General features: G+C 42.5%; 1 protein-coding gene across 9 annotated transcripts in view; it reads left to right on the forward strand.

Annotated features, from left to right (window-relative positions):
* Positions 1-12,463, forward strand: part of ARID1B (AT-rich interaction domain 1B) — a 420,254-nt gene that overhangs the window by 341,318 nt on the left and 66,473 nt on the right. For 8 of the 9 annotated variants that reach the window (XM_053590570.1, XM_053590575.1, XM_053590567.1 and 5 more), the window contains one exon: positions 3,821-4,000. The exons of the other annotated variant lie outside the window; for it this stretch is intronic. In XM_053590570.1, the coding sequence (XP_053446545.1) occupies positions 3,821-4,000 (180 nt within the window). The remainder of the gene's footprint in view (positions 1-3,820; positions 4,001-12,463) is intronic. 9 annotated transcript variants of the gene reach the window in all.

The raw sequence follows: 12,463 nt of genomic DNA on the forward strand, positions 1-12,463 counted from the left end.
TCTATCTTCTCATTTTTCATCAATTTGTTTAGAAGATTATGTCAATATCCAGTAATCATTAAAAACATAATTATGTATTATATAATTAGAATCTGTTGGCATTTAGATATGTTTGTGCATTGTATATCACTTACCTACCCTCCTATCTGATCTCCTGATGTTTAAACATTCTGTCCTTCAGTCCTTTCTTCAAGGTTCCTGTGGCAGTAGAATTAGCTTTCTATAATGCAAGTCAGATCACACCCTTCCCTGCTACGGCAACGTAAGGCCTGTGCCAGTATTACGCAAAGTACAAGACCACATTTCCATGATTGGTAAGGAAACTCTGGTGAGCCTGGCAACTATTGGGCAACAGCAGGCGTATCTGTCTGCAAGAGGAAGTACACACAGTCAAGGGAGAGTGACCAGTAGAACTATAGGAAATCGTATAAACGATTCTAGAAACAACAATGAAAACAGCTATTAAGCACTGTTCAGATTTACTCATGATAAGAAAAATACAGAATGAAACGCAACCATGGATGATAAAACATCTCTGAAAGCATACATTGGAAACCTGTTGCCTTTGGCGACGGGAACTCTGTGATAGAAAATGGGATGGGAGGCCTTTCCAGCCCTTTAGGGTTTACACAATTACACAAGTACTGGAGTTATGAGTTCCAGATATTTAGATAAGAAGCAGATGTCAGAATAAAAACTAGCTTGTTCATTCTAGTTGGAAACATCTGAATATGTGAGGTATCCAGGAGTTAAGAGATACTCTTAGCAGTTTATAAACCAGAAAACTAATAGCCTAACGTCTTACTTTTGTATATCACATTATGGATTATAGAACATTTCACGTACTGTCTCAGTTGATCTTACAGGAACCTCATCTTCATTTTCATATGAAAGAATTTGAGGCTCAGAGAAATCAGGATTTGCCTGAAGCCACACAGTTAGCTGGATTCTGTACTCACTACAGTATATTTGTTTGTGTGCGAGACTCTGATCTGCATTGACACACCGTTGTCTAGGTGCTCAAGGCCTTCTGTTCCTGTTTGACTGCCATTAGATGATGTGGGTTAGAATGGTAGAACCACCTGTTCCTTTCATGTTTTAGAGAACATAGGGAAAGGGTTGAGTCTTACCAAATTAAAAAAATAAAAAAATTCTGGAGGCTCCTTTTTGTGGTGCCATTAAGCATACAAAGAGAAAAATTAGCTTTCTGGTCTTAATTTCTATGTAAACAGGTGGTTTCCAGACCTGTAGAACCTTGACCCTGAGTCATGGGAATTTGATGCCATGACATCATCCATTGGAGTTAGCTTTAGGATTTCACCTACTTTTGAACTGGATTTTATGCAGAATGCAACTAATAACTGAGACAGTTCAGGTGGAACATGACAGACATTTTTGTGGACTAAGTAAATAGAAATAAAGAAATAACTTGCCCAGGTAAGAATTCTGAGAACTCAATTTGATTAAACATTAAGCCCATGGCAAATGTTGAAGAGGCCCAGAGTAACTTGGGGAGATAGTAAATTTTAAGATGTTCTGAATCCTGTGGCATTGACACCTTCCTGGTTGAAGTGAAATTTAATGCTAATTAAAAGACCTGTGTTGTTTTCCTGAACTAGTGAAGAAAAAGCAGTCATTCTCCTTAAAGTAAGTAAGGGGGAGAAGAACCACATGATTTAGAATTGAAACACATTTTTTATTAAACAGGACCCTATCTGAAACTCTAGAGAATTTTATAGTAAGGCTTAGATAAATATTTCATGTAACATCTTAAGATGCAGTCATTTGTAGTAATTTTAGTACTCTGATTTCTGTTTGTTTCCAGATTTGAAAAAGCAAACGTTTCTATGATGATTTATATCTGGGAGCTGCCAACTGAGTCCAATTTCAAAAGCTTATCTTTATAAGTAAAGTAAATAACATAATAAGAAATAGCTCTACTTACTTTTATTCTGTCTATTTAAAAGGAATGGCAGAAGGTCTCTGTTTTCCCTTACTGAAATGTACGCCACTGTCTTTATAAATATGATGTGCTGTTTAACCCCCTAGATAAGTGGTTCCAATCTTCCTAATGCTGTAGCCCTTTAATCAGTCCCTGTGGGTCACGACCCACAGGTGGAGAACCGCTGCCCTAGATGGAAGCGGCCCTAGACCCAGCTATTACCATGCCCTCTGCCTGCCTCAGTAGACTTTTCTTTGGAAGCTACTGCCCCGGGGTATCTGAGCAGGCAGAAACCTGTCCACTGTCCACCCAGAGGCTTCACCTGGTAACACCAGTGCTCTCACCGTGTGAACTCCTGGGTTCTGGGAGTTGGTTTTCAAACCGCCTTTGTTAGTATGCACATTTGCTAGCATAGACCCATGTACTGATTGGGGGCACTCGGCTGACATTCTCACTTGTATGTGCCTGAACTCCTCAGACGTGGATGCACCTGACATTGTAGCTCCTCAAACTATAAAGGTACATTTTCTTTCTCCCTTTGAAATCTCTACCCACGAAGCACTTACTGTATTGTGCTAAATACTGCTATGTGCCACACACTCTGCTGGGCACGTCGGATACAGCAGTGACCCTAGCTGGTCCTAACTCTGGTGGTGCTTAGTAGAGAAGAAAGATAGATGGTAAGTGGGTCAATAATAAAATGATTACAGTTTTATGAAAAATGCCATGAAGAAAGGTAAGTGACAAAAAGCAAGGCTTGGTACAGCCTCAGATTGGGTGGTCAGGGAAGGATGACCTGAAGGATGACAAGGAACCACAGCACAGAGGGCAGGTGACGGCATTCTAGGAAAGGGGCTTCATGCTGTCTTCTAGGAGCTCAGTAGGCCATGGACCTGCAGAGGTCAGAGGGGGAGAGAGCAGAGGAAATGGGGCAGGCCACTGAGACTTCAGAGGCCAGAGGCCAAGTCACATGTTTGCATTTGATCCTGTCTCTGGTGGGAAAGCTTGAAGGATTTTATTCGGTAGAGGGATATGTTCCAATTGCCTTTCATTCCCGAAAGATAATTCTGGCAGCTTTGTGGGAAACGAACCCAAAGGAGCAAGACAGTAAGGAAGGGGGCACGGAGGGCCAGTGAGGCCTCCTCAGTGTGGGCAGGAGGAGCCGTGCCTGGACTTCCCCTGCTCTGACAGGACCGGGTCAGGGGGGCAGTTGGCAGTGCTGCGGATGGAGGTCGGGAGGCCCCGAGCAGGACAGGCTTGAGAGAGGAAGCCACAGGTTCTGCCGGGGAAGAGTGGATGGATACAAGTCAACCCCTCCAGTTGTCAGTTTACCTGTAAGGGACAGTACGAATCAGGTGGGCAGAGATGTGCAGGCTACTCTAGGAGACCAGAGGGGAGAAAACCAACCCTTTGCAGGAAAGAGCTGGGTGCTGCTGTGGGCTGGAGGAGCAGGATTTTTGAGTGACCAGGGACTTGCATTCCAGTGATCAGGAGGTGAGCACAGGCTCCGAGGGGGTGTGCACAGCTGTCCACTATCGGGGTGAGGTGTCAGCAGCTCTTGCTCTTTCCTTATTCATCTATAAGAAAGATTAAGCCTACATGCCTTTTTTCCCCTTCTCCATTTCCTTAGTTCAAGTCCACAGTCCACTGGGTTCTCTGGAACTCTCCTGAGAATTCAGGTTTAGGACCAGGGTGGCCACATGCTGCCCTCCCAGACCCTCCCTTCTAGTTTGTAATGTCTGTAGATGTTTCTAAAGGAGAATCTCCTGATACCACCCTTCGACCCCTTCCACCTTCCACTCAATTCCATTCTCATTTTTGTGTACACAGAGGTTTTGAACCCCTGCATTTGTATTTTTCTATTTATTTCCCACTTAGGGTTTATGGCAGGCACTCAGAGAAACCCGCAGATGTCTCAGTATGGACCTCAGCAGACTGGACCCTCCATGTCGCCTCATCCTTCTCCTGGAGGCCAGATGCATCCTGGAATCAGTAGCTTTCAGCAGAGTAACTCAAGTGGGACTTACGGTCCACAGATGAGCCAGTATGGACCACAAGGTAAAAAAGAAAAAACTCTCCAAAATGCGTTGCAGTAAGTTGTAGAAATTTCATTAATACTTTAGTCCTTCAATATTTTAATACTATAAACATATTGTAAGAGTCCATTATTTGTTACCTGACTGATTGTGAGGTTAATGCAAGCCTGCAGTCCTTTAGTTGCTGGTAATGATGGGAAGAATAATCATAGTCCCTGTTCATTCAGCGTCTGTGCGTCCGTCCCCGCAGCGAGTGCTCTTCCTACACACGGTGTTAATAAAGGAGCAGACCCTGTCTCTGTGAGGGAGTCCATGCTTGTTAAGAGAAAAACACAAGCTGTATCCTCAGAAAGCTTCTGATGTAAAATTTGGGCTCTGTCCTTTTGTGTTCTGACTCAGTAACCACCTTCAGAACCAGGAGCTCAGGGCTCAGAAGGTGTCACCTGGGTTGTCTCTCTCAGTTTGTCCCCGAGGTTAACAGACCTCACCAGTCTGAGTCTTAGGAGATGGGACAAAGCCTGGAGTGGATGCATGCCTTTCAAAAAGGAAGATGAGAGAAGAGTAGAACAGTGGGCCTGCCCAGAACCCTGCCTGCAACGCGGGTTTTGTCATATACACGGATGGTCTTTCCATCAAGTTTTCTAATCGGAGGTAGGGGGTGTTTTCTAAATCATGTATTAATAAGACATTTGAATATAGCACCTTCTTTATGTTTTATTTATTTAAATTAGACATTAATGGATAATTTAGGGAGAATGAGATGATCTGGCACAATACCCAGAGTTTTCTCACTTCTAAAAATACCAGGAATGTTCCAGATGAAGGCAGTGAGTGCCCACCGGGGAGCGGCAGCAGGCCACCCACAGCGGGTCGGGCTGCCTGCAGGGAAGCCGGAGCGCTTTCTCCAGCATTTGCACTGTTTAGCAAATCCACCTGTGAGGCCCAGACACCTTCTCTGCTTTTACCTGGAATTTCTTAGAAAATCTGATCTTTCTGTTTATAGTACTTTACAGTTTGGACAGTGAAGTTACGAGCATATTGTCTTATGTTTGGAAGATTTCTTCTGAAAGATTTTTAAGCATTTTTAGTGCTACGACATAGCATTGTTTCTTTGCCTTACATTGCTTTGCTATATTTACATTCCAGCTATTTCTGTTGTTAAGAAAACTGTATTAGGATACCCAAAACACACCTTTTATTTTTCACTTTTTTTGAGACAGAGTCTTACTCTGTCACCTGGGTAGAGTGCTATGGCATCATAATAGCAACCTCAGATCTTGGACTCAAGCAATCCTCCTAAGTAGCAGGGATTATAGGTGCCCCCCACAAAACTTGGCTAGTTTTTCTATTTTTAGTAGCAACAGGGTCTCACTTTTGCTCAGGCTGGTGTTAAACTCCTGAGCTGAAGCAATCCAACTGCCTCAGCCTCCCAGAGTGCTAGGATTACAGGTGTGAGCCACTGTGCATGACCTACTTATTTATTTTTCTCAAAACTTAATATAATCCTTCCTGCCTTGTCCATATGCATGGAGCTGTAGCCTAGAGACTGGTGTGTTTGGCGTGATTCCCTTCATGCCGTGGCCTGAATGGCTTTCCATGTGAGAATTCCAGAGAACCTTAGGAATTTAGGTCCCCGTTGACAGTCACAGTCTGCCTGTTCCCTTTTGGCTCCAGGTAAGTGTGACATGTAGCAGTGTGTCTCTAACCCAAGGCAGGGCTGTGAGTGACCCCACCGCAAGAGCCTCCCTGCCTGCCACACTCCTGGGCATGGTGGGTGCCTTTATACCTGTGTTTCTTTGGCTGTTATGGAAAGAAGAAAACTTTAGTCACAGTTGGAAGAGCAGTTTGTAAGTTGTGATAGGCACAGAAAATGTGGACTTTTGCACAAAATGTAATTGGAGAGAAGTCAGAGCCCTGTTCTCAGAACTGAGGCTGGCTTCAGTGTCTACGATTTAACCACACCAGGAGGACTTCGTGTGGTCTTAAAATTGATCTCTATACTCTTGGCTCGGCACCCATAGCACAGTGGTTATGGCGCCAGCCACATGCACTGAGGGTGGCAGGTTCAAATCTGGCCCAGGCCAACTAAACAACAATGACAACTGCCACAAAAAATAGCCGGGTGTTGTGGCGGGCACCTGTAGTCCCAGCTACTTGGGAAGCTGAGGCAAGAGAATCATTTAAGCCCAAGAGTTGGAGGTTGCTGTGAGCTGTGACACCACGGCACTCTGCCAAGGGTGACACAGTGAGACTCTGTCTCCAAAAAAAAAAAAAAAATTGATCTCTATACTCTTAATTCAATCTTGGGATCTCTTCATTCTTAATAAATGAAAATGGTGCCTTGAACTATCTGGTAAGTCTTTTGTGAACAACTAAGGAAGAGCTATGCTGGAAGAACTCAGCGGGGAAGGAAGTTTCTGTGATATAAATTTCTTTCTGGAATAAATCGCTCAATTTTCCAGAATCATAGGATATAAACACTCTTAAACAAAGCATAGGGCCAGGTGGCAACTGTGGCTCAGTGGGGAAGGTGGCAGGTTCAAACCCAGCCAAACTGTAACAAAAAATAGCCAGGATTGTTGTGGGTGCCTATAGTCCCAGCTACTTGGGAGGCTGAGGCAAGAGAATCGTCTAAGCCCAAGAGTTAGAGGTTGCTATGAGCTGTGACGCCACGGCACTCTACCTAGGGTGACAGGGTGAGACTCTATCTCAAAAAACAAACAGAACGAAAAAGCACAGGGCCCAGGAGAATTCTCATCCCGCCTGCACTGTGTCCTTGGAAAACTGCTTATTCCCTCTATGAGTTACTTTCTGATAAACGAGAAAATTAGGATTGTATTACCTTGGAGGTTGCCTCCAATTCCTTTGTTCTCTGAGCCAAATTTTGCTTCAACTTCAGGGCCTTTTATGTTAGCACAGCCCCCTGAATGCCTGCGTCACACTTTGATCACACAGTCAAGAAGGTGTTTTGTTTGGACTTTTCAAAGGCGTGAATCCTTAGTGTAGGTAACTAAGGGACACGATCTGCCCTGAGAGTGGAGCGCTCCATGCTCCGTGCTCCTGGTGTCAGAGCTGCGCAGTGTCATCCCTCCTGCTGTGTCCCCTGCCCTCTTCCAAGTGGCATTGCCACCGCACTCTACTCAAGGTGTGTGTTCTCCTGGTTTCCTGCACCAGTTCTGACTGCATGTGCTAAAAATCAGAATCCTGGTCCCGTTGATGTTGAAGTCCAAATAGTTGCCTCTCCCCAGTGGAGTCTCCTTCCCTTAGCAGACGCTGACAGAGGCGATGGCGTCTGTGACTCTGGCACTCAATCCAGTAAATGCTCTTCTCTTTGTATATCTATCTCTCCTCTCTCTCTCTGTTGTCCTTTTAAACAATTGATGGTTTTTTCCCTTCCTTTTCTCAATTAACTAATCACAAATCTCAATTAGTGAAATATGCAGCTTACTTCCCCCTATTAGAAGGAAAGAGTCACTCTTACTTAGGTCGTTAAGTCCCCCTTTCTGTTTCTTTTCTTAACTAGGTGGCTTTCTTCTGGTTTTGTTTTTTTTTTTTAAGAGATCTATTTTAAGGAAAAATATTTTACAACCTCTTTTTGCTAACCACTTTATTGTTAGGAGTATCTTCTCCAAAATTGTTATTAGTAATAACAAATTTTATTGAACACGTCCTGGGTCCCGTTCTAGGTGTTAACTCATTTACTCCTCACATGTTATATGGTAGGTGCTGTTATTACTCCACTTTGTAGAGAAGAAACTGAGGCACAGACAGGCAAATAATTTTGTGAGGATGCACAAGTGACTACAATAGTCAGGCCAGGATTCAGTCCAGGCTGACTTGCCTGTTCTGTGTCAGTGGGAAGCCCTGGAAGGCTGTCTGCATTTGGCAAGTGAAAAAACCAAAGCCTTGAATACTTACGTAACTTACCCGTGATCCCACAGCTGGAAGGTGGCAGGACCACTAAGGGAGGCTGGCTTCAGAGGGCACTCACACGTTCACTGGTGTGCCCTTTACCAGGCCTTGGATGTAATCCCATCTCACTAATTCATTCACCCAGGAAGCTACTACGGACAAAAAAAAAAAAAAGAGACAAACTCTTGTCTTTAAGGAGCAAGAAACATTTTAGAGGCTCAGCGCCTATAGTTCAGTGAGTAGGGTGCCAGCCACATACGCTGAAGCTGGTGGGTTCAAGCCCAGCCTGGGCCAGCTAAAACAACAATGACAACTACAACCAAAAAATTGCTGGGCATTGTGGCGGGCACTTGTAGTCCCAGCTACGTGGCAGGCTGAGGCAAGAGACTTGCTTAAGCCCAAGAGTTAGAGGTTGCTGTGAGGCGTGATGGCACTAATCTCTACCAAGGGCAACATAGTGAGACTCCGTCTCAAAAAAGAAAAAAAAAAAAAAGAAACATTTTAGAAATGCAGGCATGTAAGTGTATCAAATATGCTGAAGAGATTAAGGAAAAAATTCTATAAGTTAAAGAGCAGAATGTGCTAGAAATATATATTAATACTTTAAATCACAATTATTAATTGAACAAATGGAATTAAGCCAATCTGAATGTGTAAAAATGTTTAATTACAATATGATTTATGAAATAGTACTTTTCTACTTTCAAGCAAACATATGTAACGATTCTTTCAAAGTGCTTACAAAGAGAAAAGGCTGTAGGGACTTGCTTTAATAAATAGAAAGGGATATGTAATTAACATACGATTATTAATGAATTTGCATGGGAAAAGGAGAGTTAAGATTAATTTCATCTTCGTAGCTTCTTTAAATATTTCCTAAGGACAAACATTCTGTCTTATTTTTGTGTTCTGTAAAATGTGTGTCATGGGCCATCCACAAATATTTTTTGCATATTTGTTACTAATTATCAAAAATAAAGGTCTAGGCTTACTTTTGCTGTGAGAAAGTACTATTAACTTGGGCACCTGATTCCGAGTCCAGATTCCTCCCAGTTGCCACTCACTGCACAGTAGTGTCTGGGCGTCTGTGTGGGGCCACCCCACACGGCTGCACGCGGGGCACTGATAGCCCTGGCTTCATGCCTTCAATTTTATAGCATGTATCTTAGGAAGCAGAGGACTTACAAGTTGGTGACTCTTTATTTCTAAATTACTCTAGTTGAAGTGTTTTTCAGAAAGATTTAAAGGTTTTTATTTCTAAAATAAATTAGATGCCATCTGAAATCTTCCTTTTTCCCTTCATTCATTAAATGTTTCTCATTAAATACAACACAGGCTCACTTTAAATGATATTCCGTTGAAATGAATACAGTTCCCAAATAGTTAATTACAAAGTCATAATTTTACATCTGCTTCAGTTCTGGAAGTACAGTGTATAAACGTCCAGAGTTGTCCCCCCACCAGCTCCTTGCGTGCACCTTATAGGCTCGTGGAGTCCCCTCGACCTGGGAGTTCAGGCTCTTACTCATCCTCTCTTCCACAGATGTGGGATGTGTCTAACACATGGGTTCGTTTTGTCTGATCAAAAGATCCTGCCCATATGTCCTTGGGGTCTGCCTCTGATGTTAGCCTTGGTCATTCTAATTTCTCAGAAGATGGTGTGCACTCCGGCAGAGGCAGCAGCCTGCCCGTGTCGATCACAGCTCACAGCGACCGGACCTGCTGGGGACTGACAAGATGGTGGTCTTTGCCGTTCCCAAGGCTAGGTCCTATGAAGATCTCTCTACCTTCAATTTGCTCATTTTATTTTTTCTTCAAACAGGTTGTAATACACTCGGTGAGGTTACAACTTCCTATTACCTTAACCTTATTTTGTGGTTAAATCGACAGTGCAAAACAGAAGATTAATTCCTTATTCTATGTTATGTTTTATTAAAGAAATATTTCTAATCCTTCTTGCTAATATTAGAAAAAAGCAAATTGAATTAGATCATTTTACAACATAAGCTAGGTGAAAGTAATCACTTATCTTCTTTTGATGTTGAAATTTAACCTTCAAGGTATATGATTTAAGCATGAATTTTTCATAGACTGATAATCACAATTTTATCGAAACCTGAGAATTAGCGGGAAGAAAAGTCAGGAAAATGTATAGTACAAATCAACTTAAAGAAAGAAAACAAAACTTTAATTTTGACTAGTGTGAAATAAATTATTTTATCTAGATTAAAACCAACAGAACCCAAGAGAGGATAGCGTTCTCTGCCCTCAAGGAGGGACTCAGCGTGTAGCTGCAAACATCACTATCAGGAGGGTTTTTACCTGTGCGTATTGGTCCTGGCAGTGGTGGAGGCGCTCTGCAAAGGCAGGGTACTGACATCTTAGCAAGGTGCCGTCTCCTGGGGCTCTGGCTCTGCCACTTATTCCAATTTTGGTTTGAAAAGCAATTACCTATGAATCACATTTCACAAATATGTCAGAAGGGCAGGAAGTACCCTAGAGAAGGGTCCTCTGACTGTGGTCGGCAGCCAGGGGTCTGGATTTCCCTTGACCACCAGCAAGAGGCACCCCTTCCACCACAGTCTGTGTGTCTGGGCAGCGCTGAGCCCAACAGGACATGGCCGAGTCTCATGTGGTGGGGTGTTTTCCAGCTTACCTCCTTTGTTTCTTACCATAGAGACTTTGCTGTTTTATGCTAAAGCTGCCTATTGGGTTGTAGTAATCTCTTTATTTTCATATATATATATATTTTTTTAATGTCATTGCTTATCTTTTCTTATGCTTTCCTCTGTTTGAGGAATAGATTTGTGTGTCTGTGCATGATAAAGGTAAAATTAGGCATACAATCCAAAATGATGATATAAATATAAATTTCACTGATTAAAACATTATTAATATTAGCTAGGCATAGTGGCACAAATTTGTAATCCGAACGCTTGAGAGGCTGAGGTGGGATAATTATTTGAAACCAAGAGTTTGAGACCAGCCTTGGCATCATAGCAAGACCCCATCTTGGAAAAAATTAGGTGTGGTAGCATGCTCCTGCAATCTCAGCTACTGGAGGCTGAGGCAGGAGGAACTCTTGACCGGGTGTTTAAGGGTGAAGGGAACCATGACTGTGCCACTGTACCTCAGCCTGGGCAGTAGAGGGAGACCGTGTCTCTAAAAAGAAAATAAATGTGTTAAAGTTATTACCATCAGAATAGTTTCTGTCTATTCCTTGGCAGATTCTGTCACTGTCAGTTGTTCAATTACAGTTTCTGTTATTAAAAATTTCACAGCAACCACATCAGATAGGCTTGTTATACCCTTTCTCTAGATGAAGAAACTAAAGCTTTAGAGTAACAGGTGGCTTTCCGAAGCTCGCACTCCCGGAAGCAGATGGTGGTGGAGGCTCTCTCTTTTCACTCACGGCCCTGATGTCAGACCCTGGCATCTGATCCTGCCCATATGTCCTTGGGGTCTGCCTCCGATGTTAGCCTTGGTCATTCTGATTTCTCAGAAGATGGTGTGCAGTCCCGGCAGAGGCAGCAGCCTGCATACCTCGCCTGCCTTTCAGCCCTGGGCACAATGGGCACTGCTGTGTTTTTCTTCCTAGTACTCACCACCACATGACACTGTCTATTTCTTTATTTGCCTGCCTCCTCCCACCAGAATGTAAGCTCTTTTCCTTGTTCACTGCTGAATCGCTAGCACTTAGCAGAGAGCCTGGCATATGAGAAACCCTTGATAACCATTTCAATGAGTGGACTTTGCTAAACAGAGCAATGCCAGGTCACTGACACACCTTTCTGACCCTGCCTCAATGCTCGACGGGTATTGGGTTGGCTGTGAGGATAACTTACAATACAAATGTGTGTTGTCTTTGGGAGGTGAAACTAAGGGTAGTTTTTGTCTGTGTTTCTGTGCTTCTGTAATTTCTGCATTGAGCTTGTATTGCTTTGTAATTATTTTTAAAGGAGTTAATTGTTGTAACATAAATGGAAAAACTACCAAAAGTGAAATACTGAAGAGTTACTGTAAGGTAAGATAATAGGTCTTTCTCCCTCTTTTCAAACTTCGTGCAATATTGTTATAATTTTTATGTGTTAAAGAATTCTTAAATGTGTATTGACCTAGGAAAAATATAGTACCTTATATGTGACTTCCCAAACAAATGATCTCCATTTATTCCCAAAAGTAGTAGGATTTAATGCCACTTGGGGTAAGTCAGCTTTTATTTGAACCTATACTTATAGTTTTCTTAACTACTTGATCAATTTCCCTGCCAAAAAAAGCAGCATTATATTATAGACCCGAGTAGAAAGAGTTGGAAGAGTTTTGAGACTAGCCTGGGCAATAGAGAGACCCCATATCTTAAATAATAAAAATAAAAATATAACTTTTTTCACATAAAGGATCTTTCTTAAATATGGCAACCAACAAACACATGAAAAATGTTCAAAATCATTTGTCATTAGAGAAATGAAAATTAAAGGCGCAGTAATTTCTAATTACGTATATATTAGAATGGCCAATTTTTTTTTACTTGGCAGCATTAAGTGCTGGCACTTAGAACTCTTACATAGTGTTT

Source organism: Nycticebus coucang, chromosome 5, assembly GCF_027406575.1.
Source record: "Nycticebus coucang isolate mNycCou1 chromosome 5, mNycCou1.pri, whole genome shotgun sequence".
NCBI classification, from domain to species: Eukaryota; Metazoa; Chordata; class Mammalia; order Primates; family Lorisidae; genus Nycticebus; species Nycticebus coucang.